The sequence below is a fragment of the Panthera onca genome, chromosome A2 (assembly GCF_046562875.1).
Source record: "Panthera onca isolate mPanOnc1 chromosome A2, mPanOnc1 haplotype 2, whole genome shotgun sequence".
Taxonomy (NCBI): Eukaryota; Metazoa; Chordata; class Mammalia; order Carnivora; family Felidae; genus Panthera; species Panthera onca.
In genome coordinates, this window is record NC_138340.1 from 110700 (window position 1) to 135239 (window position 24540).

General features: G+C 59.4%; 2 protein-coding genes across 3 annotated transcripts in view; both read right to left on the reverse strand.

Moving 5' to 3' along the window:
• Positions 1–2815: 2815 nt before the first annotated feature.
• On the reverse strand, positions 2816–6547 carry C2CD4C (C2 calcium dependent domain containing 4C). The gene is made up of 2 exons (XM_060629056.3): positions 6410–6547; positions 2816–5796 (listed from the first exon to the last, which is right to left on the reverse strand). The coding sequence occupies exon 2, from the start codon at positions 5753–5755 to the stop codon at positions 4493–4495; it is 1263 nt and encodes a 420-aa protein (XP_060485039.1). The 5' UTR covers positions 5756–5796; positions 6410–6547; the 3' UTR covers positions 2816–4492.
• Positions 6548–7550: 1003 nt separating this feature from the next.
• Positions 7551–24540, reverse strand: part of SHC2 (SHC adaptor protein 2) — a 33004-nt gene continuing 16014 nt past the window's right edge. Inside the window, exons 5-14 of one of the 2 annotated variants that reach the window (XR_009609375.3) lie at positions 23083–23136; positions 22886–22937; positions 22671–22797; positions 21286–21439; positions 20599–20656; positions 17866–18009; positions 15725–16035; positions 13715–13848; positions 13508–13568; positions 7551–12160 (exon numbers count right to left, since the gene is read on the reverse strand). Coding sequence is in view for 1 of the 2 variants with exons in the window: in XM_060629492.3 (XP_060485475.1) it covers positions 13720–13848; positions 15725–16035; positions 17866–18009; positions 20599–20656; positions 21286–21439; positions 22671–22797; positions 22886–22937; positions 23083–23136 (1029 nt within the window). In the remaining variant the exon portion in view is untranslated. The remainder of the gene's footprint in view (positions 12161–13507; positions 13569–13714; positions 13849–15724; positions 16036–17865; positions 18010–20598; positions 20657–21285; positions 21440–22670; positions 22798–22885; positions 22938–23082; positions 23137–24540) is intronic. The other variant, XM_060629492.3, reaches the window with a different exon arrangement.

Below are 24540 nucleotides of genomic sequence, written 5' to 3' on the forward strand. Positions count from 1 at the left end.
AGCACATGGCGAGGGTGTTCCCAGCGAGGAGCCAGCACGGGGACAGGAGGCAGGGGCCTTGTTGAGCTGCTGGTCCCATCTGGGCACGTCCTCTTTTTTTTTTTTTTTTTTTTTTTTTTTTTTAATTTTTTCTTCAACGTTTTTTATTTATTTTTGGGACAGAGAGAGACAGAGCATGAACGGGGGAGGGGCAGAGAGAGAGGGAGACACAGAATCGGAAACAGGCTCCAGGCTCCGAGCCATCAGCCCAGAGCCCGACGCGGGGCTCGAACTCACGGACCGCGAGATCGTGACCTGGCTGAAGTCGGACGCTTAACCGACTGCGCCACCCAGGCGCCTGGGCACGTCCTCTTGAGTGTCGTGAGGCACGGGGCAGCCACAGCACACACACACTACATGGTGACACGTGCACACGATGCGTGCACAGAGAAGCACACACACAGCCCGTGCAGGTGCGAGGGCAGCAGGTGCACACGTTCTAACACACGCGCGCTCCTGCACTTACCCCTGCACAGAGCAGGCATGTGGCCACACTAACACGCCCACAGGGTGAACATGTGCACAGACGCCCATGCACACACGCACAGCACACACCTGCGCATGCACACACACACACAGCACACAGGCTGCCGGCAATGAGTGGCTAGTGGGGAAGAGGCAAGAAGGCGCCCGGTTGCCCTGGCAACACATCCTGGGACCAACCGTGCCGGACCAGGCCTCATTAGTGCGGCTCATCTGGCGGGCTGTCAGCAGGTGGAAGGCTGCTCAGGACCCCAGCTCCACACAAAGGCTCCTGGTGGCTTCGTGGTGGGCCTGACAGTCCAGGCCCCATGAGGGTAAGAGGAGAGAAAGGAGCCAGGCCTCGGTTCAGACCAGGAGACAGGGCCCTGAACTGGGGCACAGGGCACTCACAATCTGCTCAAGAATCCCAGAGGAAACCAGCTCTGGTGTTGGGGCGGGGGGGGGGGTCCTAGTGGACCCCAGCTCTGAGCCAGTAGTCGGGGGTGGGGGGGTGGTATCCAATCCAGCCCTTGGCCACGCCCCTGTCCTACTGCACATGGGTTCAAGGCCAGCTCCTTCCTGGGCTCCCTGCGCTCTCGTTTCTCTGCTGTGAAGTGGGTGCCAGAGGAAGAGACCAGCAGACAACGGCAGGCACCCAGGGCGCAGGAGCTGCACACAGTAGGGCCACACACGGATCCTCGCCTCTGGTCTGCGACATGCAGCTTCCCGGCTGGGATGTGGTGGCCTTGTTCCCAGCATACCCCCGGAGCTCAGCTAACGCCCCCTTCAGGCAGAAAGACTGAACACTCAGATGTGTTTGCTGTCCCCCCAGCCCACGGGGTCTGGTGGGGCCGCTCAGTCCCACCAGTTCTACAAGGACACTGGCTGTGCCAGGTGGGGGTGGGCAGGCCCCACACAGGCTTTGTGGAGGAAGGGGTGGCAGGGAAGCACCCCCAGGGCTCAGCCGTGCCCCCTCGACTGCAGGCAGTGACTCTGTCCCAGAACTGGTGTTGAGGAGGAAGCACACCCTTGTTGAGCAGGTCACTGGAAATGCAGCTGACCTGCTTCCATTCTCTGGACTGGTCCCCCCGCCCCCACATCAGACGGAGCAAGTCTGGAGTAAACGGAGCCCACTTCAGCCGAGCTCCCACACTCCCCGAGACTGACCTGCTCTCCTCCTCGTGATGCCCCACCTCCAACCCCCGGCATTCTGTGACAGGAGCCCCCACACGTCCCCCAGGTCATGGATGCCACCTCCCATCACGCCTTGACGGGACAAGAGTTCTCCACATCTCGTGCCAACTCAGCTCCTTGGTGAGAGCCAAGCTGGGGTGAAGGGCGGGTGCCCCTTCACTGCCGGCTTCCCTGTTCCCCAGCTACCCTGCAGGAGCACAGACATGGGGGGGTCAAGCTGTGGCTTTCCAATTATTCATCAGTCGCCGGTCAGGCACCTCTTGGGAGCCCAGCATGGTTTTGGACCTGAAGACACCACTCACCGACATGAACCTGTCCCGACCCTGGAGTCGGAGACAGACAGGACCCCAGGCAGCATGTGAGCCGAGGTCGGATGTAGGACATACTGAGAAAAGCCCTCCTTCCCAGCCAAGAGGACCGGGAAGGCTTCCTGGAGGAGGCACCATCTCAGCTGAAGCCTGAAAGTGGAGAAGTTGGGGGCTGGGAGGCATTCGAGGCTGAGGACACAGCATCGATGTGAATGGCCTACAGCCCAGGCTGTTCCTGCCGCCCTGGCCCGGGGCATCTCCAAGTGGCATGACAAGGGTGGGGGTGGCCTCCTGGCTGAAATGCTGGCTTTCTATTCCTGTCTGACCTCAAGGCCTAGGGCTTGAGAGTGAGGGCTGCGTCAGCGGGGGCATTCCTGCCTTGGCAGCTCATGGCATCTGAGGGGGTCCTTATCGGTGATGACACCTCAGTCCAGTTTGCTCCATAGCCTGGAAGTGGCAGGCCCGAGCATCCTTCTGGTGGCCACAGTGGGTTCCCGTCCTGGCTCTCATTAGCTGGGCTGCCACAGGCAGCTTACTGAAGGTCCCCAGCCTGGCCTGTGAGGTGGGATGTCATGTGTGCAGATGAGGGACGAAAACAGGACAATGCTCGCTGACCTGCTGTGACTGTGAGAGGGCCTGGGGGTCCCCAGGGCCATTGCTCTGTGGCAGTCTGGCATTCCCGCCTCCCCCACAAGCAGGAGACAGTCCCAGAGGATCCAAAGGGCTGAGAAAACTCCACCGACCCTCCCTGGAACTCAAGGCAAAATTCCTCTCGTTACTAAACAAGCAGATCTCCACCCCCGCACTCCCGAAACACCTTTATTGCACTAAAAACAGCATTTATAAACAAACACACTTGGGGGAGGGTGTCTTGAAGATTTACCCACAGTCGACACGGAACACAAAGATATCGAATAGTGCAGGGGTGTATAAAACACCCCCCCCCAGACGGAAAGCAGGGATGAGAGGTCGGGGTCAGAGGGAAGGGAGACAGCGGAAGCCCCAAGCATCTGACTCAATGCAGGGTCCTCTGTCTGCCTGTTCCAGCCCACAAGCCTGGTGCTGGGTGGTCCCCAGGTTCCAGAGTAAAGGGGAGCCCCTCTGACACTAGCAGCAGGGAGCATGAAGGAGCAGGCCTAGGACAGAGGTAGGGGCAAGGGGGGCACAGCAAGGGACCTCAGCTCCAAGGGCCCCAAATTCTCCCCAAAGTGCAAAGGGGACCAAGTGCTTTCCCAGGCTATGGGGGAAGGGTCCTCCGTCCCTTCCCCAGCAGGATTTGGGAACCTACTTAGGAGAGACAGTGTTTGGATGGGGAGGGGTGCCCCCATCCTGGTCTGCCCTGGTCCAAGGGTGCCCACCAGGTGGGCTAGGAGAGGCCCCTGATTCAAACCATACTGTTTCTGTCCTGTTAGGCCGGAAACTGTCTGCAGACATCATTCAAGGACCCACGTACTGACACAACACTTAAATCCATGCAGCGGCCTAGCGGCATGAAGGGGCACAAGCAGGGTACTCCTGGCCTGCCAGCTTCATCCCTCCGTCCCACCCACACTAACCACAATCATTTACCACGTGGAGTAAAATCCAGCCATCAGTCCCTGGTGTCCAGCTGCCAAGGGCACTGCGCAGGAGGCTGGCAGGGTGGCAGCTCCCAGCCCCAGAGGGGCAGGGAGGAGGGGGTCGGGGGGGCCGGGAGGCTGCTGTCTGGGTCTGTTCTGAGCAGCCCCTCCTGGGGAAGCAGGCTCCGGATGTCCCAGCAGGGTCTCAGGTGAGGTGAGTCGGGCCAGGGAAGGTGCTGGAGGAAGACAGCACACAGGAGAGCTGTCTGCTTTCCACCAGCCCTCCTGGGGCTTCCTCTGCGTCCGGGCCCCCTCCTCTGCCTGTCTTTTGCCAGGTCGTGGCTCTCAGACCAGACGTGGCACCCTGCTCCCCGGCGGGCTCTGCCTCTGGGGCCCTGTGGGTGCTGTTGGCAGATCCCAGGCCTGCTACTGCTCTCTGGCGGGGGACGGGGTGTCTCGTGGGCCGGGCCAGGAGAACTCCCATACGACCAAGGGAAAGATGGGCCTCAGCCTCAGGACTGGTCACCTCTAGGCCTGTGATCCACACCAGCTGCCTCCAGGAACAGGTTCCGGCCCCCCACACCCCACCCTGAGAACCCCTTTCCAGAACTCTTAAAGGGGTAAGGCCGCGCAGAACTTGGGGCATGGGGGGTCGGGAGGGGGGACGCTCAGCCCTGCCAAGTGTCCCTTTCTCTTTGCTGGCAGCCCCCTCTCTTCCTCTTCCAAAAAAAAAAAATGAATCCGTGAAAAATAGTATCCTGGCCACCCCCGGCATCGACTGCAGCCCCGGTCTGAGCTTGAACACGCCGCACCCCAGCCCCCGCCCCCCGCCGGCCTGGCCAAGCGGCCTCCTGCCCGTGGGGACCCGGGTGGGGTGGGGTGGGGTCTTCCCCCGCATCCTACCCTCCGCAGGGAGGCAGGGAGGGGCCTTTACAGGAAAGGCAGCAGGGAGGCCAGGGGCAGCTCCTTCTCCCCGAGCAGCGTGTCCCGCTTGAGGCTGCCACCCTTGTTGACCACCTTGATCCGGAGGGCCAGCTTCCGGACACTGGCCGGCCCCAGGCCGTCGAAAAAGAAGTCCTCGTTGAAGACGGGGTGGCGGCTGTTCTTGATGATGGTGCTGCGCTGCTTCTGCAGCTTGCCGGGGACCAGGCACAGGCCCACACAGCAGTTGATGCTCCGGGCGTCACACAGGCGGTCATAGAGGCCCTCGGCAGCCAGCAGGCGCACCCGCAGGCGGGCCTGGGCCGCCTCATACTCTGCCAGCAGCCTGACGCTGCCCCGAGGGCCCATCCGGACGGCGTGCTCCACCCGGGGCGCCTGGCCAGTCTCAGGGCCCGGCTCCGGGGTGGCCCTGCGGGTCAAACGGCGCCGAGCCCCGGGGCTGGCGTCTGGTGCACTGTCCTCAGCAGACAGAGAGCCGTGGCGGCCCGCCGAGTGCTTGAGCTGGCTCACTTTGGCCTGGCTGTCCTGGGCAAAGCCTTTCAGCAGTGACACAGAGCGAGACAACAGAGGGGACCCGAATGGGGAGGACTCGGCCGAGGACCCAGTATCACTCTCCCCACCGCTGAAGTAGCGACTGGGGCTCATGAGGGCCCCACCAGCCTCCCTGGGCACCCCATCTCCCCCATTGGCCTTGGGGGCCCCCCGACGGCGCCCGGCACCTGGGGACCCCACCTGAGCCAGGGCTCCATGCTCGCTGTGGAACAGGGACTCCTTGCGCCGCGTGTGGGGGCTCTCTGCCAGTGTGGCAAAGCCATAGGACGTCTGGGCTTTGGGCACAGAGGGCAGGGACATGGCGCCCTGGGCCTGGGGGTCTGCGTTGGTGGCAGCCTCCTCCGCTGGCCAGTCCTCCGCACTCTCAATCTGGATCACGTGCCGGGTGGCTGCCTTCAGCAGGCTCTTGCTCTCAGCCGGCAGCTTGGCAGACAGCCGGGGACTCCGGGGGGCTCGGCGGGGTGTCCCCGAGGCCAGGTTCTGATCGGAGGTGGCGGGGCCCAGCTCTGCCTGAGCCTCGGGATCTGTGGGGCCAGCGGGCAGCTTGGGGGGTATGAAGAAGTCAGGGATCTTGTCGGGTGTGAGCACATTGCTGTACAGGGGTCCCTTGGATCCCCTGTCCCCTGCCTCACTCCCAGGGCTGGCGTTTTCTCCGGACCCCCGGAGACGCTCCAGGAACCACACGTTGGTTTTCTTCATGGGGGCAGGCAGAGGGGAGGCCAGGAAGAGCTCTGCAGAGTCTGAGAGGACAAGCGGGGTCAGGAGCTGCATCCCAGGCCCTGGGAGAAGGGAACAGGGGCTCCCGACGCCTGTGTAGGGGAGCCACAGGGGCAGGTCCCGGCCAAGGGGGGTTGCGCAGGATCACTCAGAGCGCATCACCTCTCCCCCGTCCTCCCTCCCCAGGGAGATCGAGCTTAACTTCCCAGAACCAAGGCGAAGCTAGGGAGGTGGGGGCGACGTTCGACTCTTGGGAAGCTCCCAGGGGACAGCGACCCCTCTCCCGCCCCCACCCCGTCTTGAGGATCTCAAAGCGCTTGCTAAAGGGTCTGTGCTCAGTCCAAAGGGAAGGCACCCCTGGTATGCGCGGATCCCCAGGATGTCCCCGCTCCGCCCCCCCCCCGTCCCCCCTCCCACCCCCCGCCAAGCTCCCACCCACCTGTGGCTTTGCCCAGGACTGAGGGTCCAGGCACCAGGGTCTGGGCAGGGAGAGGAGGTCAGTCGGAGGACTGAAGGCGCAGCGAGCTGACCCCTCCCGCGTGTCTCCCCGCCCCCCCCCCCCGCCAGACTCAGCTTGGGGTGGGGGCGGGGGTCCTAGCAGACCCCCGCGGACCGTGGCGGGGTCCCCACACTCACCTGCCCCGGGGTGGTGACCCGAGGCTGGAGGCTGTCCCGCGGGCACGCCGGGGTCGCAGCGCGAAGGGGTCGGGGCCCGCGGGGGGACGCGGTCGCAGCTCCAGCTCGGGCGGCGGCGGCAGCGCAGCAGGGACTCATTCACCGGCGGCGGCGGCGGGAAACCGCCCAGCCCGGCCGCCGCGCCGCCGTATTCCTCCTAGTACAGCCGCACCACAGCCCCCGCCCCGCCCCGCCCCCAGGCCCCAGGGGCCCCCGCCCCGCCCCGCCCCCAAGCCCAGGCCCCAGGGGCCTGGTGGGGGTCGATGGGAGGCAAGCAGGTGGTTGCGCCTCGTCGAAGGCCAGTCGTAGCTCTTGTGCCTGCGGATCCGCGCTGTAGGGCCCCCCGGAGGCCCCAAGCCCCTGCCTCAGCTCACCTGGGCGGGGCACAGACCCGCATCTGCGGTGGGCCGGGGCTCCAGAGACAGGCCCTTCCCGTCTCACGCGATGAGTACAGTAATGGCAACAATTGGGGCCCCTGGGGGGGCGCAGTCGGTTGAGCCTCCGACCTCCGCTCGGGTCATGATCTCACGGTTGGTGGGTTCGAGCCCCGCGTCGGGCTCTGGGCTGACCGCTCGGGACCTGGAGCCTGCTTCGGATTCTGTGTCTCCCTCTCGCTCTCTGCCCCTCCCCAACTCATGCTCTCTGTCTCTCTCCAAAAATGAATAAACATTAAAAAAAAAAAAGTGCGGCTGAAGGTGTCCCCGCCGGCCCCAAGGATTCACCAGAACCCGGTGGGTCTGTGCAGGGGAAGTGAGGGTTTCCTTCCGGAAATAAGGACATGGCCGCTGAGACGCGCTCCTCTCCAGTAAACGGGCGGGCGTCCGCACCTTGCTGCCGTGCAAGAAGCGGCCTTCATTTCGAGAACAAATGTTTATTTTTTTTTTTTCAACGTTTTTTTTTTTTTTTTTTTTTATTTTTGGGACAGAGAGAGACAGAGCATGAACGGGGGAGGGGCAGAGAGAGAGGGAGACACAGAATCGGAAACAGGCTCCAGGCTCCGAGCCATCAGCCCAGAGCCTGACGCGGGGCTCGAACTCACGGACCGCGAGATCGTGACCTGGCTGAAGTCGGACGCTTAACCGACTGCGCCACCCAGGCGCCCCGAGAACAAATGTTTATTGAGCAGCTGGTGGACGCCGGGCGGGCAGCAGTCTGGGTGCTGAGGACGCGACTGTGATGCATGGACACAACGTCCAGCTTTCTGACGCGTCCCAGTGCGAGAGATGCCAGAAGACAGACACCGATGAAATGTTAAGGGTTCGGTGGTTCCTGTGACACACGCATAACAGGAAACTGTGACCCAAGGGAAGAGGGGACAGCACCGACATGCTGGCCACAGACAGAGAGACAGAGGAGGGGTGAGACCAGGACAGGGCCCCAGGCCTGGCAGCTCCTGAGCACACAAGGTCTGCTGGATCCCAGCCCCTCCCAACTTGTGATCTGCTCCCCTCAACCTCTGCTTCCTCATTCCTGGCCCTCCCTCCCAGCCTCGACGCCCCCTTCTGAAACCTAAGGCCTACCCGTCTTGCGAGAGGAGACAGCACGATAATGTATGGCCAGGACTGACCCAAAGCCCGGGCTTTATTAAATTACGATTGTCCCAGAGCCTCCTGTGTTCCAAGAATGTCCCCAAGCCCCATCGTGGCCCCAGCTTCGGCTGGGGCTGGTCTGGAGTGACCACTGGTTCAACAGCAGAAGGGGGTGCAGGGGGGCAGGTGGGAGCCGGACAGAACTCCTGCCCCTCCAATGCCTCCACCTGACCTTGGAGTGAGGTGGGCTTTGGAGTTCCATTGTCCAGATGAGAAAAGCAAGGCTCAGCAGGGTCCATGACTCCCCCGCAAAGGTCTGTCTCAGCTTTGCTCTCTCTCAGCAAATATTAAGGCCCCTCTTTGTGCTGTGGGCAACACTGGCACGACCACAGGGTCTGACAGGGGACGCAGATGCCAATGAATGCATCATTTCACCACTGCCTCCAGGAAGCCTGCCCTGCCTGCCAGCCTGGGCTGGGCCAGCATCACGGCCTGGCAGAGCCCACCGAACCGCAACTTGAGCTACCATGAAGAATGCCCTGGAGCGCATACTTGTTTGACATCCGTTGCCCCTGCCAGCCTGGAACCGCTGGGAGGAAGGGGTGTGGCAGCCTTGTCCCTGCCTGGTCCCCAAGACACTGGGGTCTTTAATAACCACCTGGCAGACGAATGGATGAACTAGCACCACAGTAAGAGGGATGACTCGTGGAAGTGCACTCTTTCTGGTAGCAGGCAGGAGGGAGGACCTCAGAGGCCACGGGCCGCCTCTCTCCATCGCACAGACAGGGACAGTGGTGCCCACTAAGGTGGAGTGACCATCTCAGGTCTTCTGACAACAAGCCACGCTGCGTGCTGGGGGCTTCACTCCGCCCTCACCCCGACCCAGCTGGGGCAGGTCTACTCCCAGTTGGGTTGAGGGAGGAGGCAATGAGTTTATTCTGTGCCGGTTCCTGTGCTAAGCAACCGGGGATGCTCATCTGGGGTTTGAATCCCGAGGCCAACACTTCCTGAAGTGTCCAGACCTCTCTGCCTCTATCTCTTCGGCTGTCCACCAGCATAACAGCTGTCCCTGCACCACAGCCACAGAGCAAGGACAAACAGGTGCTGACAGGCAAGGTGCTCACAACAGGGCCTAGAGCACTGATGTGAGCGCCAGCCTTCACTTCTTGGGTGTTGCTCCTGGTGAGAAAAGGGGCTCAGCTGTGGGAGGCCTGGCCGGGCCTCGAAGGGAACCCCAAAACCTGAACGCCACCACTGCTAGCTCAGCCGAAGCCACACCCCTGTGCCTGCACCCCATCACCTTTGGGGGCTGGGGAAACTGAGCCCCAGACAGAAAAGGTAACTGGGGACAGGTCCCAAACACCTGCCTTGGGAGGGGCGGGGGCCGGGAGGCTGGCCCTTCCTGCTGGTTAGTGAGGCTTGCGGTCCGTACAGAAGAACCTCTCCCAGCCGACAAAACCTACCTCTTCTGCAGAGCCCTGTGGCTGACCGGCGTGGCAGACCCCCCGGGACTCCCCCACACCCCAAGTTGCAGCCTTCCTGGGATCAGAAATGGGGAGGTGCAGCCTTCCAGTCCAAGCTGGGGAGGGGGACCAGGCGATATTGGCCAGCACCCCCACCCCTGACCTGAGTCATGCCACTGCATGATGGATGGCCTTGGTCTTCCACTCCCACCCCCCAGGGAGCTAGCCTCATGGGAAGGAGGAGGGACACGGTGCTTCCCAGGAGCTAGCCTGAGTCATAGGCCGCCCCCCACAGCCACCGCAGACAGGTCTTGGGAGAAGCACAGGGAGGGGCCTCAAAGAAGGAAGCTCCAGTCCAGAGGGCCACCTTGTACCCACACAGCTGTGGCAACAGCTGCTCCTCTGAGCTCTGTCTCCTCCCCTGGAAAAGGAAGGCCTGTCTGCAAGCTCCCAGGAGAGACCCCGACCCAACAAGGCAGAGGTTAACTCTCTGTGGGGGAGGGCCACCACGCCCAGTTTCCAGGTAAGGAAACTGAGGCACAGGGGGCAGCCCAATTCCACAGGGCACGCAGTTCAGGGAAGGGAAGCAACCAGTCTGAGTTGACACGGTGGCTGCCTCCCACCCCAAGACTCCCTGAGGGTGAGGCTGGCGCAAGGAGCATCTGTTGAGTAATTGAAGGTAGAATGGCGCAAGAGACAAGTGCGGGGTACCCAGCTGAAGCTAGGCTCACAGCTCCCGTCGCTGTGTGTGCACCCCAGACCTGGCTTTTCCAGCGCAGAGAGCAGGACGAGGAGGTGATGGGGTGCGAACCCCAGCTCTGATACCCCCCGGCGGTGAGGCCTCGAACAAGCTGTGTCCTCCGCTCCACCTGTAGTCACACACAGGTCATCCTTCTGGTCCCTAAATGTGCTGGGAGCCACACACACCACAGGGCCTTTGCACGTGCCATTCCTTCTGCCTAGAACTCTGTCCTCCTCATCTGGGGCTCTCATCCTCCAGATCGCAGCCCCTGTGTCATTCCCACAGATCACTAAGTTCAGGACTCTTTCCTTTTCACTGTTGTCATTACACGCTTAGCAGTGATTTGCTGATTAATGTCACTTGGCTGTTAACCCCACAAGGACAGACCACAAGGACCAGTCTTGGTCCTGCTGCACCCTTGTTAATCCACCAGAGGTCCAGGCAGGTAAGAGGCGAATGCAGGCTTACTAAAGGGTATCAGGATGGGGGGGAGGGGTGGATGGCCAGTGAACGGAACGCCTAATAGATGGCTGGATCGATGGGTGGACGTGGGTTGGGTGCACACACTGGTGGCTCTCTGCCTCCGTGTCTCCAAAGTAAAAGGCACGGCGTCAGTCTCCTCGGGCTGTTTTTTGACGGCTTTCCCCCCTGGTTACAGGCAGAGCAGAGTGTGGGCTGCTCCCCTCACCCTCACCAGGCTCCCCCAGGGCAGGGGGTGTGGCCTGCTGACTGCAGAGAAATCCCATCGGATCTCTCAGTCTCCCCAGAGATCCAGACCCTGGGCAGGGGTGTGGCCCTGGCAGGGAGGCCTCTCCAGGAGGGCCAGAGGAGGGGTTCCGGGAGAGATGGTGGTCTCTGGGAAGGAGAGCCCAGAAATCATGTGAGGCAAGGTCTGCAGAGCAACAGCTGTGTGCAAGGGCTCTGCCGGTGACAGGGGTGGTCTGAGAGAAGTCAGGCCACATTCGGGGGGAAGTCAGGAGCAGTTTGGAGGGAAAAGAACTTTTTGCCAGACATGCAGGGGCATCTTGAAAGAGGTCTGCAGCATTCAGGAAATACAGATGTTTCCAAGGGGAAGACGGGGGTGTTGGGGAGGCTTTATCTCGGGGTAAAAACAGGTGTGAGGGAGATGCCGGGGGTTCTGGGACAGCAGACCACTGCCCCACAGGCCCAACGCCCTCTTCCCCATCCCCCCCCTCCAGTCCCCACATCCTCCAGCCCCGAAAGGCCACACCGTGGGCCTTGGCTCTGCCCCTGGGACACTGGCCTCAGCCTTCCAGCCAGAGGGCCTCTCAATGTGCAGGTGGGTTCGTTTCCTCATGGTCGTGTTACCAGCAGATCCCAAATGTCCATGCAGGTTGGCAGCCGGGAGGGCAGAGTCCCACAACCACCCACCGCTCCCCCCGCCGAGCCGGTTGTGCTGGCCTTGCCTGGATGCCCCCCATCCCAGCTGGGCCCCAAGACTACCCGCCCCCTTCAACATCGGCCTGAGGACCCAAAGCATCTCAATTCTTCCCCATAAAAGACAACTGTGTACTGATTTTTCAGGTGGAAAAACTGAACCAGTCAAGGACAGGAATCCCTCTTTCCAGGGAGAGAAGCTGAAGTCCATCCGGGAAAAGAAGTGGGCCTCCTTAACCCATCAAAGGCCCTGGCCAGGGCTTGGAGATGGAGGACTGCTTGTCTTTACTGTATTTTCTTTAGAGGTGAGAAAAGGTTCTGTCTTTGGTATGGACACCCTCACTCCAGGCAGAGGGTGGAGGCAGGCAGGGCGTCAGCAGGATAAAGGGGTCGTGGGCCCCCATTTCTTGGCCTTGTTGACCCCGCCCAGGGACGGCTGGAGAGAGGCCTATGCGGAGGAAGGAGAGACAGTGGCGGTTCCAGCCTGACCAGGGTCCGGAGGGAGAGGCTGAGGAGCCCGTAAGGCCACAACAGGGGCATCTGCGGAGCAGGACAGGAGCTGGGAGCTGAGAACCATCACCTGGGGAAGAAAGAGAAGGAGAGGTCAAGGGTCAGCTGAGACGGCAACCAGAGACCCAGGTTCCGGCGTCCAGGACCCTGAACCTCAGTGACAGGGCCCAGTGAGGTCCTCCAGGCTGAGGGACCGGGGTGAAGCTCCCCACGTTCTTACAGTGTGACCTAGGGTAGTGCTCTAACCTCCCTGTGCTATTTCTTCTGCAAAACGACAATGCTAATGACAGTGCCAGTTCAGAACCACGGGGGAAGCCTGTGGAGTTTCGGGAGGTGGGAGCATAGCTATTATTACTGCCATCAGCATTGTTTCTCGGATCCAAACACCTTGGGGAAGGGAAGCAAACACACAGCCCCGCACCTGCTGATCCTTTCAGGTGTCCCATGGGCCCACCCCCAGCCCCAGAAGCCCTTCCCTAGACTGGAAACCCCTTCTATGACTGCAGCCTGAGGCCTGGGTGGGGGAGGAGGCGGGAAGGGGACCCTTGTCTTGGGGACAGGAGAGCAGCCCAACCTGGCCAGAAGCTCCTCTCTGCTGAGCCCTTGGGGAAATTCCACAACCCTCTTCCTTTGCAGCCCCTCCCTCCCCAGCTGAGCCCCCAGCTCCTGGCTTCCAAATCCCAGGTCTTGCCTCTCCCTCCTCCCCAAGACAGTTTATGCCACCACCACCCCCTGCACCCGCAGCTCACGCGCATGTCCTGCCTAAACCACCCCCCACCTCCCCCAGAGGCCCCAGTCTCTCACCAAAAGGTCCTGGAACCACCCAGACCCAGACCTGCCTGTCCCTCTCCAACACCAAAAGCAAAAGCCCAAGGGTGCACCTTTTCATCTCGCGCACCTCTCCTGAAACACCCATCGGACCCAGGCTACGCTAGCCCCTCCTCCAGAATAGTGCCACCCCCCCCCCCCCCGTGTTTAATTAAACACGGAGTTACCATAGCAACTCAGCAATTCCACTCCTGGGTATATGCCCAAGAGCCACGAACATAGTCCACGCAAAAACCTGGACGTATGTGTTCTGAGTGGTCTTCCTCGTGATAGCCAAAAAGTGGAAACACCCAAATGTCCACTGACAGTGAGTGGATAAACACGTGCCCACCGCGCACGCGCACGTCCACAGATGACTGCATCCCCCGCGCATGCGCACGTCCCTCGGCTGCAAGCCGAAGCGAGACATCCACACCTGCTGCCCGTGGGCGCACCCCGAACACACGACGCTCAGGGAGGGAACCAGACACGAGAGGTCACACGGAGTGTGAGTCCACGTGTGTGAAACGTCCAGAACAGGCTCATCCACGGATGGGAAGGGGGCTCGTGGGGGCCGGGGACTGGGGGAGGGGTGATGGTGACAGGGTACCTTTTGGGGTGGTAGAATGTTCTGGAATTAGGTAGAGGATGGTTGCACATCTCTAAACATGCTAAAAAACAAAACAAAACAAAACAAAACACTGAGTTGCACACTTTAAATGGGTGAACTGTGTGCTTTGTGAATTTTCTCAGTTTCTAAAATGAGAGAAAAGCTGGCGAACGGGTGAAGCTGGGATCCGTGGGGCCCACTGCGCACCTGGCTCAGGGCTCGCGTTTGACCACGCCGCGCAGATGCAGCTCGCTTTCGGCCGCCACGATGGGTTGCCCATTCTGCAGGTGGTAGTCGATCAGATGGCTGATGCTCTCAAAGAGCACATCCTTCGTCCGCACCTGTGGGGCCAGAGGCCTCAGCGTCAGCAGCACTGGGAGCTGGAGAGGCCTGCTGACTGGGAATCTGCAACCTCGGGAGCCTGCCCCGTGGGTCTGATGCATGCTCCAGTCTGAGAGCTGCTGCGTCAGAAGCTTCCAGGACTTCAACCATAGAATCAGACTCAAGATTCCAGAGTAAGGTATGCACACGGGCCCCAAAACCACCAGGGTTCTGTGGTCCCCAACAGACCCCTTTTTGGTGGTCCCCAAAAAGTCGTGTCCGTGTCCCAAACCCTGGAAGCCGTGGACAGGAACTTATTTGGAGAAAGTGTCTTTGCAGATGTGTCTTTGATGCAGTTCAAAGACACAGCTGATGGTTAAAAAACACGCAGGCTTCAAAGATGTCAAAACAGATGAACGTGGGGAAAGGGGGTGGGGGGGGTAGAGGGAAGCAAACCACAAGAGACTCAATGATAGAGAACGAACTGAGGGCTGAGAGAGGGAGGTGGGTGGGGGTGGGCTAGATGGGTGATGGGCACTAAGGAGGGCATTTATTGGGATGAGCACTGGATGTTGTATGTGTGTTATGAATCACCGAATTATACTCCCGAAGCCAATTTTACCATACATGTTAACTAACTAGAATTTCAGTAAATACTTGATATCAAAAAATAAAACTTAAATTTGAAAAAGGAACTAAGCTTAGTCTCTTCAAAAAAAATGAGAGAGGGGTGGCTGGGGGCTCAGTCGGTTAAGCATCTGACTTTGGCTCAGGTCATGTTCTCGTGGTCCATGGGTTCGAGCCCCACACTGGAGTCTACGCTGACAGTTTGGAGCCTGGAACCTGCTTGGAGCCTGGAACCCTCTCTCTGTGCTCCCCCCCCCCTCAATTGTTCTCTCTCCCCTGCTTCTCAAAAATAAATAAACTTTGGGGCGCCTGGGTGACTCAGTCGGTTAAGCGACCGGCTTCGGCTCAGCTCATGATCTCGCAGTTTGTGAGTTTGAGCCCCGGGTCGGGCTCTGTGCTGACAGCTCTGAGGCTGGAGCCTGCTTCAGATTCTGTGTCTCCCTCTCTCACTGCCCCTCCCTGGCTTGCAGTCTGTCTCTCTCTCAAAAATAAATAAACATTAAGAAATTTTTAATAAATAGATGAAAAGAAAGTGTGCATCATGAAGACATTTACTAACTTGTAGACCCTAGAACTCCTTGCAAATTGACATGTTTATGAGGCTTGAAATACATTATTTAAAAAAAACACTCAAAGACATCATTCTTTGTAAGACACACAGTGATGACATGAGACAAAGATAATGTAAAAACGGGGTGGGGGGACAAAACAAGAGACCCATAAATATGGAGAACAAACTGAGAGTTACAGGAGGGGGTATGGGAGGGGGGATGAGCTAAATGGGTAAGGGCACCAAGGAATCTACTCCTGAAATCATTGTCATACTATATGCTAACTAACTTGGATGTAAATTTTAAAAAATAAAAAATAAAATAAATAAATATATCAAAAAAAAAAAAAAAAGACGCATAGTGATGACAGACTGTAGGGGCAAAAGCGCATCTTATAATTGATCAAATACAGCACTTTGTAACCCCTGAAAGGCCTCGAGGCTAGAAAAGGTTTTGTAACCCCTAAAACGCCGTATAGACTGGGAACTCCCCTGTAAACCCTGAAATTCTTCTTAAACGGGAAAATACTTTGTAATTCTAAGCTACCTGGTAAACGGAAACAGAATCTGCTTTGTAACCCTCAAACAACTTCGTTAAACCTAAAGGTGCTAAGGCCGTCCATCCGGGCCATGCTCCCGGCCCCGGCCCCGGCCCCGCCCCCTGCGGCCCCGCCCCTCCGCTCTCAGGCCCCGCCTCCGGCCCCCGCGGGCCACCTTACCACGCCCTCAGGGTCCACAAGTAGCAGGTGCTTGGGCTGCCCCGCGTGCATGCCTGTGAGGACGTACTGCCCGGGATTGGTGACGCTGTCGCGCACCAGGAAGTCCCCGTCGGCTCGAAGCAGCTTCTCTGCGGCCCTTCGGCTCATCTGGCCATGGTACCAGGGCTCCTGCCGCAGCTGCTCCTCCGTGGGGGCGATGGGGGCCCGGCGGGTGGGGGGGCTGGGCCACTGGTCCTCCAGGGGAACGGGCGCTACCGCCGCCCCCGCCCCCGCAGAGCACTCGTGCAGCTTCAGAGCGTCCTCGAAGGGTCCTGGAGGCGAAGATGAAGTGCAGGAGGCGGGGTTGGCAGCTGCCTCCTGCTGGAAAGCGGAGGTGGGTGGCCTGGGCTGGGAGGAAAAAGCTCCAGGTGGTTACCCCCCACCCAGGACCTGAGCAACATTGAGCACCTAGGGTGCCTCAGACCTTGCCCTAAGGCCACAGTACGTCACTGGCTGTGCGCTGAGTGGGTGTGTGTGTGTGTGTGTGCTCTGTGTGGTGCCAACCTGGTCACCAGTCACCTTCCTGCCCCTCTAATGGGTTCTATTAGTTATGCAGTATATTCTCACGGATTCGGTTAAGTCTATGCAAATGAGGTCAGCGTTTCTTCCTCTCCAGTGTTTATGCCTGTTTCACTAATTGCCTGGTGACATCGCCAGCCCCTCTAATACGACACTGCATCTCGGTGGCAGGCGGCAGGCATCCCTTTCTCTTACAGACATTCACAGAAAAGCTTCCTATGATATGCAGGGGTTTTCTGAGGCTTCCAGCAAGCACCAGTGTGACACTGGACAAGCCACTCGCCCTCTCTGAGCCTGTCTCCTCACAGTAAAGTGGATGTGGAGTAAAGTGGAGCTGTGGCGCGGCATAGATCAGACACCCTGGAAGGCAGAATCCCAGCGCTGACCCCCGCACTCCCACTTGCCTTCCACTTTCTCACTCTTGGGAATCCCTCCTCCCTGACTCCTTCCATGGTCTGGGCGCAGCCAACCCAGCCTCCAGCCACCAGGACGTGTGACCGCACGAGTCAGAGACAGACCCAGAATTTTCAATGGAAGCCTGGCCAGGGTTGCTGGGCCGCCTGGTCACCCCGGGGGACCACCGGCCTCAGAAGCCCCCACACTGGAGCAGCTCCTTTCCCAGGTGAGGACTGCTGTGGGGAGGCAGCGGGGGCCACGCCTTTAGTCTGGCAACTGCTGCACAGTGGGCACTGTCAGCCCATGTCCTATTGCGGTGAGAAATCCAGTTGGGGGGCCTGGGTGACGGCACGGAACCTGCTTAGGATTCTCTGCCTCCCTCTCTCTCTGCCCCCCGCTCACATGCACACTCTCCAGTTGTCAGATGGTGGGGAAGGGGGCTTGGCAGACTTTGTGAAGGAAGAAATTTCCAGCCGGCTTCCTGGGGCTCTCCCACTAGGGAGGCGTCCCGAGGAAGGGAGATGACCATGCCTGTGGATGACCACGACATTGGCGTGGTTGCAGATAATGACGCTGTTTGGATCGCAAACTTCCCCCGATAGACTGACCACCCCCTCAGGCTGGGGCATCACGGAGGGAAGAAAGGAATCAAGTGTTCACTCCATCAATATGTGGTTCGGCCTCCCTCATTACACTGGGGTCCCCCCAAGGTTGCCTCCCCCACCAGGCTGGGATTCCCAGTGGAAGGGGCTTGGGCCTACTGCCTGGAGCCACAGAGTCACCTGAGGAGGGAGCTAAAATCCCCTTGTCAGACTGGGAGACCCAGAGGTAAGGAGCTACCCCCACCCCCAAGTGACTAAGGAGTATCATGGAGAAGAGGGGCCTGAGCCTCCCCCATCATACTAGCCACTCTTTCCAGGCATGAACTGGGCCCCTCCCCTCAGACTAGGGACCCCTATAGAGAGGAGGCTGGCTTACTCCCAACAGACTGAAGAGCCCCGGGGAGGGGGGTGGGGGGAGGCCACCAGAGCCTCCCCTATCACACTAGGGAGTCCTGTAGGAAACACTTCCCACCCCACCCTCACCACTTTGCAAAGTCCCAACTGAAGAGTGCTGGGCCTCCCCCATCAGACTACAGGTTGCTAGGGGCATGGCCTCCCCCCTCAGGCTGGCCTGCCCCTACATACGCATGTCGAACAGGTCCTTCTTGGGGCTGTCCTCCGGCTGCAGGGGCTCTGGGGCATCCAGACCCTGTGTGTTGACGTACAGGTGGTCCTCATAGTCTCGGGGGCCCCGTGCATCAGCCTGCACGTAGCCATCCCCTGGTGGGCCTGGGGAGGGTAGGAGGAGTGGAGGGGCCAGCTGGGGGAGCAGCAGACCTCACCTGGGAGCCCCGCCCAAGCCCGCCTCCCTGCCGTATGGAAACTTCACACCCTCTTGCAGAGCCATCTGGAGTGAAAACCCATAAATGTCCAACCAGGGACTGTGGGGCACTAGAGGGCCACTCTCGGGGAGGGGCCACTGCGACTAGGCAGGACGATGGCAGAAACCCCCATGTTTCTGTTAAATGTCCCCATCTAAAAATTACTAACAACGAACTGTCCCCTCTGTAATTATGCTAGCCACATGACACATAGGTCATGTGTTTCTGTTTCTGTCCTATTGTAGGATTTCCTTTCTTTTCAAACTTAATTGTGAGTGTGTAACGCATTTGCATGGTTCAAAAGCCACAACCACAGTAAAAATTATCCTTGGAGGGATTTCTCACTTGGGTCCACTCAGTGCCCCATTCAGATTCTGCTGGATCCTGACCACTTTGCCTCTGCCCTGTTCCCCTGCCCTCACCCCTCCCAGGGTGTTGGGTTTTTGCTGGTCTGACAGGTTCCCAGGTAAATGGCGTCTGGGGGACCTTACTTCCCATTTCTCTTATTTTGAGCAAGGCTGAGCTTTTCCCAGGTTCAAAGGGCATTTGTGCGTATTTTTCTCAGAACTGTCTCTTCATTTCCAGACGTCACCACTTTTAATCCTTGGCAGAGAAATAATGATTTTGGCACACTGCGTGGCCAAATCCAGCCCAAGGGCCCTACTGTTTGCAATCCCCATGGTATGCCAACTACATCCTTAACCTCATGGGCATTGGGCTCACAGGCCAGCTCCGCCTGCCCTCTGTGGACAGGGGAAAGTTCGCCACCCTCTCTGTGCCTAACTCTCTTCCTCTGTAAAATAGGGAGAATAGGAGTCTCCTTCATAAGCGGGGTGAGGACCAAAACCGTAGAACAGTGTCTGGCAAACAGATATGATTCGATAGGAGTGCTGACCATGTGCCAGGCCTGGATGGCTGATGGGGGCAGAGAGGTTTCAGTGCAGGCTTCCCGGTATGCCTGGAGGAGGCATGGATTCTCCCAGCCTTTCATGGCCAGGGCCAGGGAAGAGGGAAGAAACTCAGGTTGCAGAATCCGGACAGAGAGAATCCCCAGACACAGGAGCTGGGGCATTGATGTATTGGGAGGAGTTCTTGGCTAGAGAATTGGGAAAGGCGTAAAAAGAAGCCTTAACAGTGTGTGCAAAGGCTCAGGGCTGGGAAGTGCCTATGAACCCTGGAAGTCATGGGTGAGCAGCCCATGTCCCAGACAAACAGCACACAAGGGCCACATGATAGCTTGGCACCTGGTTCTTTAACCACTGGGTGCTGGCAGTCGACGAGGGTTCTGACGCTTGGCAGCGAAGTGCCCAGATTATCTGGGAAGATCTAAAAAAAAAAAAAGCCCAGCACAGATGTTAGGCTGTGAGGGGACAGGCGACTACAGCAGGCTGGTGGGCGAACCGACAGGCACCCTCGCTTCGGAGAGCAGCTTAGCGGCCTCCAGTAACGTGACTAACAGGCTCTGATGTCAGCAGCCTCACGGCTCGGCACCCACAGGAGAAAAACGGGGCTGCACACCGTGTGTGTGAGGGGAACCCTCGGTGCCCACCAGTAGGAGCTACGTAGGCAAGCAAGCTCCAGGAGGCTGACGCTGCAGAACCTCAAAGCGACCAAGACGCCCACAGCACGCCTGGAGAGTCACCATGTCTGCGGGTGCCTGTTCTTACCGAGCCCGAGAGGAGACACAGAGGAGCCGGGGGGCTGAGCGCCCCGACTGGGAGCAGAGGGCCAAGGGGGTGCCAGCCTTACGTCACTTCTCATTCTGTGTAACAGGGCAAAGTGCTCGTGGGCCAAACACCCAGTCGATTCGTGAAAGCCAAAGCCTGAAGTGCCAGGTGGTGGGGACGCGCGTGATTTCCATCACAAGAGAACAAGGAGCCGCCCTCAGGGGACCGGACCGTGTCGAGACCAGAACCAGCGGAGTGACGAACATCCGTGGCCCTTCGTCACACCACAGACGCCACAGCAAGCACTTGGAGTCTACCCAAGTGTCTGTGAGTCAAGTGCAGGCGAGATAAAAGAGATCCTCTGCGCGGGGGGGTCACGGGCAGTGCGAACAAGAACGGGCACGGGGCGCGTGCTGATGCGGAAGGAACTTCAGGATGGATTGCTACATGGGAAAAGCTAGGTGGGAGCGAAAGACATAGTACATGGATTGGAATGCGCGTGAACGTCCGTGGAAAATACTGGAAAAATAACGGAAACTGGTACTAAGTGGTGGCCTGACTGGGGAGGTGGATAAGCAAACGGGGCCAGGGTGACACAATGACTTCTCACTGAAGGCCTTTCTGTGCTCTGGCATTTTGAACCACGTGAATGCCGTGTCTCTCCCAAAATGCAATGAACCTAGTCTGTACAGAAGAAAGACAAACCAACTAAGAGTGTGGGGGGTGCACAACATCTCGCGGGTGAAAGTGAAGTGGTGCAGAGGAGAGGCACTGGGGGGGGGGGGGGGGGGGCGGGGGCCTCCCTGAGCCTCCAGGGTACCTACTGTTACCTGAGGGGCCCAGGTCCCATGGCAGACTGCGGGTGTCCCTTCGAGCAGGTGATACGCCCTGAAAAAGAGAGTGAGGGGTCCTTCTGCCACGTGCAAGCCCCTTCCCAGCCCAGCACCCCGCCCTCCCGGAGGGCTGGACCTTCCCAGCCCAACACCCCACCATCCAACACCCTGCCCTCCTGCACGGCTGGAGACCTAAGTCAGATGCTAAGAGGGAAGCTCTGCACCCTGCCAACCCTGCCCCCAGGCCCTGGCTGCTGCATGCTGTTCCCTTCACCTGGATGCCCTTCCCTGCACTGCTCTCCCAGGCAACTCCTGTTCACCCGTCAGGGCCCAGCCCAAACACTGCTTCCTTGTGGAAGTCCTCGGACCACAAAGTCAGTCTCCCTGTTGTACATTCTCATTACCTCCCCTGGAAACCTGTCTCGTCTCGTGGCCCTGATTAAACTGCCAATAGAATTCTCTAATCAGTGTCTGAGGGTGGGAGTCACATCCGGAGTAGGGCCAGACCCATCTGTGCAATTTGGGGCAGGAAGGAGGGAAAGGAGGGGCAGGGAAGCATGAGATACCTTCCCCTAGGGTCAAGGAGAAGGGAAGCAGAAGGAGAAGCCAGGGTCAGGCCCAAGGAGCCAGTGCCTCGAGATGACCTCCCACCATCCCTCCCCCATGAGGGCCACAGAGGCTGACCTGGCCGAGGGCGCCGACGGCACAGGGCTGAGTTAGGGCGAGCCTGGAGTCCACCAGCCCGCCCAGGGGCGGCTCCTTCCCTGGGATGCTGTTGTAGTAATTGTGTTCCGTTTCCTCCTCGTCCCCCCAGGCCGACTCCTCGGGCCTGGTCAGCCTGGGGACAGACAGCAAGCAGGAGCACAGGCAGGGACCTCAGGTCTCAGGAGCAGAGAGAGAGGGAGCTCCTGCCAGGACGCCAAGGCCGCGTGGCTGGAGCTTTGCTCGGTGGGCCGGGCTGAGCCCCTTCCTGCTCTGGGCCAGTGCTCTTTCCTCCTCTATAAAATGGGACCTCGCACTCTTTCCAGTGCCTTCTAGAAACTACAGCTGGTCTCCACTCCCTTGCGCCCACCTCTGCCCACCCCGCCCCCACCAGGCAGCACACACAGGGTGCCGGTCTGGCACACAGGGACGGTGCCGCGGGGCCGGGATGGGAGTGCCCTCAGCACCATCTGGCCCCGCAAGGGCCCCTGTGGAAATTGATCAGGCGACTGCGGTCCGGACAGCCAGACAGGGGAGGCTGTTATCAGTGTTTATCAGGCACAGGGTGCAGGCAGCAGAGGAGGGCCCCGCGAGCGGACACGATGGACATGTGAGCCCGTGTGGTGAAGGCATGCTGGTGAGGGGCTGAACGGAGGAGAAGCGCACGGCAGCATGTATTCCTGCAGACGCTCCCTGTTCCTTAAGGTGAGCACGTTTGTACGTCTAACACGTTCACCTGTCCGTCATTTAGTCTGGCAAGTTTCCACCCAGTGAGCTACTAAGTAGCTAAAAGCAGGGCTCAGCAAGTCTGGCCCCGCCTGCATGCGTGCAGCCTAGGAGCTAAGAATGCTTTCTACTCTTTTAAACCACAAAACTTTTAAGTGATTAGGAGAACATGCAAAGAACAATATTTGGTGACACGAGAAAATTACATGAAATTCCGAATTTAGCTCCTATAAATACAGTTTTGCTGGCAGGCAGCCCATTGATCCTTTCACGTATGGTCCCCAGCCGCTCTTGCTACAATGGCTGAGGCAGATGTTCTGGCCCAGGAAGCTGAACACACTGACTGGCCCTTTTGCAGAAGCGTTGGCCACACCCGTCCAGGCTGGTGATGACCACAGCCGCTGACTGGCTCCCCTAATCCTCGCCCCAGCCCGGGCGCGGGCTGTTTTCACCCGGGTTTTATGGAGGAGGGTGTGGCGACCGGGCAGTGGAGCCGCGTGCCCACTGGGAGCAGAGAGGGAAGGAGGGACAAAGCGAAGGCCCACACCCGGGGTGGAGATGGTGAGGGCAGGGACTGCGCATCTGGCCTTGGTCAGGTAGCACGATGTCTCTGGGAAGACGTGGAAGACGTGGCCTGGTACCTTTCCGGGGGCAGGACCACCCTGGGGGGGCTGTGCAGGTACTGTTTGAAGCGCAGCTCGAAGGCTTGGCCCACGGTGCTGATGATGCTCTGGGCGAGGCCCTCACAGCACTCCAGGATGTGGCAGGCTGCAGAGGGTCACGTAGCATCAGCGTAGCCTCGGCCCACTGGCACAGCAGCCCACAGGGCCCCCGCCCGCCCCCACTGGGACCTCACCTCTCTGGTTGATGGGATCCTTGGCTACGTAGGCCACATAATCAGTCATGTCCTGGGGGAGACAGAGGACAAGTGGGAGGGCTGGACCTGCCGGGGCCACCCCGGCCTGGTAAGGGGGCAGGGGTGGATGGGCATGGGGCCGTAGGGCACAGATAGGACCAGAAGTCTACCCCCCCCCCCCCAGTCCCTGGCCTTACCGTGTCACCTCCCGACGCAAAGGAGATAGACTGCATGTGGTGGTTGGCAATGACCTGGTGGGAGAGAGACACAGTCATGGGGGCCACAGTCCTGGGGCCGGGGAAGGGGGCAGGCTCACCAGGCCAGGGCCACAGAGAAGCGACCAGGAAAGGGCTGGAGTCAGAATGGGGACCAGGGTGACCAGGAGAGCAGCTGGATGGGGAACGCCCGCCACCCTCACACGTGCATACTTCTGACACCCAGACACAGATGCACGGACACGCCTGTAGACGTGCACAGACACACGGACAGCCCACAGACGTGCACAGACACACGGACACGCCCTCCTACACACAGATCTCACACATGCAGTCACACACACTCAAGCCCATCTTTGCACCCTCACGCCTGGTGCTCTGGCCTGCGCGTCCGCCCAGACACACACCGTGGATGGCGCACTAATCTGGCACAGCCAATGCAGCCATGGAGGCTTGGAGGAGACGCAGGAGGGAAGAGCCGGAGGCTCTTTTCTGGCACCAGCGCCCAGGCATCATCATCTGTGTGCTCATTTGCGTGCTCATTTGCGTGCTCATTTACATTTGCTTGCTCATTTGCATGCTTGTTTTTGGTGCACACTTGCAGGCCTGTTTCCCTGTTCATTCACGTGCTCGTTTGCATCCATTTGCCACCTCCCATTGCTGTCCTCAGTGCTCATGTTCCTTCAGGGCCCAGGGAGCAGTGGCCGCCTCACCAGGTGCTCCACAGATGCCCTGCTTGGGCTCCCTCCGTGGTGCCCCCACATCACCGCTCTTCCCAGGCTCACAGTGCTGTCTGGACAAGTCCTAACTCCCCACCACGAGCCTCACTGACCTCTCCAGCTCTGTCTCCCCACAGGGTGACCTATGCCTAGGACATCTCTCCTCACCTCCTCCCTTGGAGCCAGCATCACCGCCTCCAGGAAGCCCTTCGTGACACCCCTGCTAGGTTACAGTGCCCTGTGCACACCTACAGCACCCCTTGCCTGGCCTCACAATGCTTTTTATTTTTTTATTTTTATTTTTAATTTTTTTTTTTTTTAAACGTTTATTTATTTTTGAGACAGAGAGACAGAGCATGAACGGGGGAGGGTCAGAGAGAGGGAGACACAGAATCCGAAACAGGCTCCGGGCTCTGAGCTGTCAGCACAGAGCCCGACGCGGGGCTCAAACTCACGGACCGCGAGATCATGACCTGAGCCGAAGTCGGCCGCCCAACCGACTGAGCCACCCAGGCGCCCCTCACAATGCTTTTTAGAATTTGTAATTATTCCCTTATCTATGCAATATTATTTTGCTGGATTGTTTCCACTAGAAGATTCCCGGCCAGGGGCTTTCACCCTCAGCACTGCTGACAATGGGGTGGGGTCCATCTCGGCGGGGGTGTCCTGGGCACTGTGGGGTTCAGCAGCCTCCCTGCACCCCACCCCCGCACTCGTGCCA